Raw genomic sequence first — 4,097 nt, 5'->3', positions numbered from 1 at the left:
TTTTCACTTACTTTCGACCCGCAGGACACGTACTGTCCCCCGGGCTGCCACATCCCGAGCTGAAATTCCAAGAAATTCCGTGGTTTCCCTCTGCCCTGTCGCGAAATAGAAGATCGTCCCGAATTAATCAACGATTTACGGAATTTTTACCCTCCGCTCGATTATCGGGGATAATGATCGGGGAAACAGACATTACAGGACACAGGGGATATTATATCGCTCAAGGTGGTCGAGTTTCAGCTTTTACAGATGTATTATTACGGGTAATAAATATCGGCAGGCCATTATGTAATAGCTCTGGTTATAATTCGACGTGAAAAGAATATGCTCTGGTTGCGTATTGAATATGAAAAGGGAGGCGAGGCGATTAAAAAGCATTGTCTCGCGTCGCGCGCATCGAGAGTGCACCCTCCTGCATTCGATGAAAATGAACGTATTCTCTTGGGCATCGTACACTATGCAGCGGTCCCCATTCGGTTTGCATTCGGTTCCACGGGATAATAGCCTAAAGGTACATAGCACGAGCGGTTCGAGAAATGGAAGAACAAATACCGTGGGGCACGTAAACGATACACATTACGTATCTACGTGACTGAGCTACGACCCATAGAAAATGTCGCCAACAGAGGCATTTGTGGGATCAGCCCGGTAGATAGATATTGACTGTCATGCGATTCGTTACAAAACACTGGAGGAAAAATATATATATATATATTTCTTTATTTATTTTTTTTTTAAGTCGCTCAATTAGAAATGATTAAAAAGATCGAAGAAATCAATAGACGAATAGTGTTGTTAATGCAAAAGAGAATATTGTTTCCATTTCTATGATTATCGATTTTTCTGTCGTTCATCGGATAATAAAAACCCGCCTTGTTAATTGATAAAAGAAGATTATCAATCAACTTTGTAATATAAAACGATACAAGATACACTTAATGTTTTTCTACTTGGAATATTTTCTTTTCATTAATATTCCTACCTCTCTCGGCTTAATGAAATATATCGATTGGAAAACCGTTCCTGTGCGCATCCTGTGCCTTGACGCATTCCATCAAGATCCATCGTTTGTCGGGCCAAAAATTTTGTAACAATTTTTTAACAAGTAACGCGAGCGCCTGTGAAACTGCGAAAAGAACAAATTTCAACAACAATGGCAAAGATGTTACAAAAAAAGCTCGAAGAAGCTCAAAATTGGAAAATTTAATATCTCAACAATTAACATCCCCTTTTCGTATCGAGTCGCGATTACAATTTCTCCCGTAGATACGTTTATACAATAAATTCGAACCTCTTCGAACTCGAGAGTTTCCATTCTCTCAAGCCTTTCACCAACGGCGAAACATTTTCCTAACAATGCGAATCGCACGTGCCTGGCCTACCTACGATCCAGAAATGCTCGTTCCAAGTGGCTCGCTCCACCTTATACCTCGTACCTCGAGGGATCCGTGGATTCGTGATTCTTCGAAGGAGATGGAAGCGGGGCAGCAGGCAGGCAGGGTTACCATTTTCGCGAGTATCCCTCCCTCCCGCTCGGGAGAGCTGCGGTTGGGAGATGTTTAATGCAAACTCATCGATTCTCCAAACCCTCGGACATTTTTCTCCCTCCCCCTGTGCAAGCCTCTCTAAGGGATTCTCGCCAAAGATTGCGGCGAAGATTCTATGAGTGATGGCGGCTCATAAAGTCGGATGTGGGCCGTTCCCTCCACCTTCCATCTACCATCCTCCTTTGCCTTCTAAAACCACCCCTTGACCCGGCCACTCGAGTCACTCCGCCCATTTCTTGCGGCGGATCTCTCCGGTGATACATCGACCGGAGAACGACACTCGCGCTTCTTGATTAGCCGCATCATTTTTTTCCTCCTCTTCGTATAATATCGCGTTTCGTTTCGAAAAGAATGGAAAACGATTCTTCGACTTATATTATGGCTGAAATGAGATATTCTCCGCTCCTCCTATTTCTCCGTATCCTTACTCGATCAGAATATCGTTATCGTTTACGAGGATCGTGTGGATATTATTCGATTCGTAAATGAAACTGTCAACGACGCGACCAATTTCAATCTCTGAAAAAAAAGTTTCCAAGTTTCTTTCGAGAAACGTACGACACCGCGTGCAACGGTTGACAAACCAACTTTACGATCGGACGACCACTTTTGGCACGTAGAACACACTCGTGTAATCTCCGATAGTAACGAAATCCATCGAGCTGGAATCGAGCTTGTGTATCCGTACACGCTACTCCGTACTACTATATACGATCCGTGGGCGAACGACGTTTTACCAGAGTAATCTCGCGGATCGCCAGGGAAAATATTTACAAGAAATAGCAGGGGATATTTTCTTTATCGATGGTCGAGCACATAAACCGCGTCTTCCGCGTCGCTCGGAAGGGGTACGTGATCGAAATATATCTGGACCGTGCCACCCATTCGCCCAATTCGAAATATACGATTCGACCGTCGCGTTTACAGCGACACCCAAAGTTTTAGGACGCTCCTGTTCGTTTCCACCGTGGAACGAGGATCGATTTCGAGGATTCGCCTCGTGAACGAGCGGCATAAACTCGGTGTCGGAAGGATTTCCAAGGGGGCGAAACGCGTCGACTTGGAGGAAGAATTCACAGGGAGCAGACGTTTCTCCGCGAGGCAAAAACGACGCTTGTCGTGCTTTTTCCCTTGGATCGTCGCGTGTCCCCAACCTCCCTCCCCAGCCTCACCCTTTTCGCACCGCTTTTTCCGCAGTTGGCTCCGAACAACCACCATCGTCTCACGCGGGCAAGAAACACGATTTATACAGGATTTCTGAGGATTCCTTTTAATTCGGCCCATGATTTATGAATTCGACCCGTTCAATCTCTCGTGGACGCGTTGAACGCGGGGGAAAATAGAAATAAATATTATTGGCGGAGATAAGAGTTTCCACCACCAGAGTCGTGCCAAATTTTAAATCAGTTGGGTACGAAAAGCACGAAAATCAATAGGGGCGAGTTTTATGGACGGAAGTAAGACTGTGGGATAGTTAAAGCTTGGAACGAGCTTGCCAAGGAAGGCACCAGACCACGAACAAAGTCCCGAGTTTGGCCATTTTTTACCGAGTATCGTCCAAAATCATATCTCCTCTCCCCCTTTCTCTTTTTATTTTTCTAGTTTATCTCGCAATCTCGTCCATTCTTTCTTTCCTTTCTTTCCTTTGTTTCGTTATTATAAAACAGAAAAATATCGTTGTTACTTATTACACATATCGTAATCGCTCGACAACAAATTGCGATAATATTTCCAACGGGGGATAATTCAAAAAAATTAAATCAATCTCCATTATATCTCGCTATTCGTTTATTTTTCCAAGAGACGAATGGTACCTGTCGTCAAAGACGAATCGTTATCAGAAAAACTTTCCTCTCCGGGAACTTCTTTAGTGACCCCCTGAGCGACATAAAAATACATCTCTCTTTTTTCCGGATAAAACACTTTTCAGGGAAGGAAACGAACGCGTCTTCTGTAAAAAAAAAAAAAAAAAAAAAAAGTTAGAAAAATTCCTCCTCCGAAAATTCTTTAAAAATTCTTTCTTTCGAAAAATCACAAATCTCCAAGTCGCCTAAGATTTATTAGACGAATACCCGCGTGCAATTTATCTCTTTTCGACAAGCGCGCGCTTCGATTCTCTTCGATTCTCCAAATCAGAATTTTCCAAGATGCGACGGGAAAGAAGGGCAGGAAAAAAGAAGTAAAGTCGGGGAGAAACCTTCTCAAACGAAATGCTCAGAGCCAGAGGTGTGGATTACGAGCACGCGAGGTTAAGCCTTTAGGCAAGACTTTAGGAATGGCCGCGCATTTTTACGCCGAGCGACGAGAAGAAGAAGAAGAAGAAGACTCTCCCCTTTGAGAAACGGGGAAAAGAAAACGAGTAAATATAGGCGGCGGCGGCAGCGCCTGCTTTCCTCGCCGCGGTTCTTCGCGGCCGGGTGAAGCGTAAGCGTCTTTAGAAAATACAACCCTTGCCCTCCTCCCCTCTTTCTTCCTCCCTCTTTTCAAAACACCCTTTTTCTCGAAAGAGGACCACGATTCCTCCTCCCCAGTTCGAACCCACCGCCCTTC

General features: G+C 44.4%; 1 protein-coding gene across 6 annotated transcripts in view; it reads right to left on the bottom strand.

Moving 5' to 3' along the window:
• Nucleotides 1-4,097, bottom strand: part of LOC102674514 (basement membrane-specific heparan sulfate proteoglycan core protein-like) — a 126,848-nt gene that overhangs the window by 83,060 nt on the left and 39,691 nt on the right. Inside the window, exon 3 of one of the 6 annotated variants that reach the window (XM_031515195.1) lies at nt 3,362-3,498. The exons of the other annotated variants lie outside the window; for them this stretch is intronic. Coding sequence (XP_031371055.1) covers nt 3,362-3,446 — 85 coding nt within the window. The 5' untranslated portion in view covers nt 3,447-3,498. The remainder of the gene's footprint in view (nt 1-3,361; nt 3,499-4,097) is intronic. 6 annotated transcript variants of the gene reach the window in all.

The sequence above is a fragment of the Apis dorsata genome, unplaced genomic scaffold (genome assembly GCF_000469605.1).
Source record: "Apis dorsata unplaced genomic scaffold, Apis dorsata 1.3 scaffold_58, whole genome shotgun sequence".
NCBI classification, from domain to species: Eukaryota; Metazoa; Arthropoda; class Insecta; order Hymenoptera; family Apidae; genus Apis; species Apis dorsata.
The sequence above is the reverse complement of the archived record's forward strand: the minus strand, read 5'-3'. Positions and strand labels throughout refer to the sequence as shown.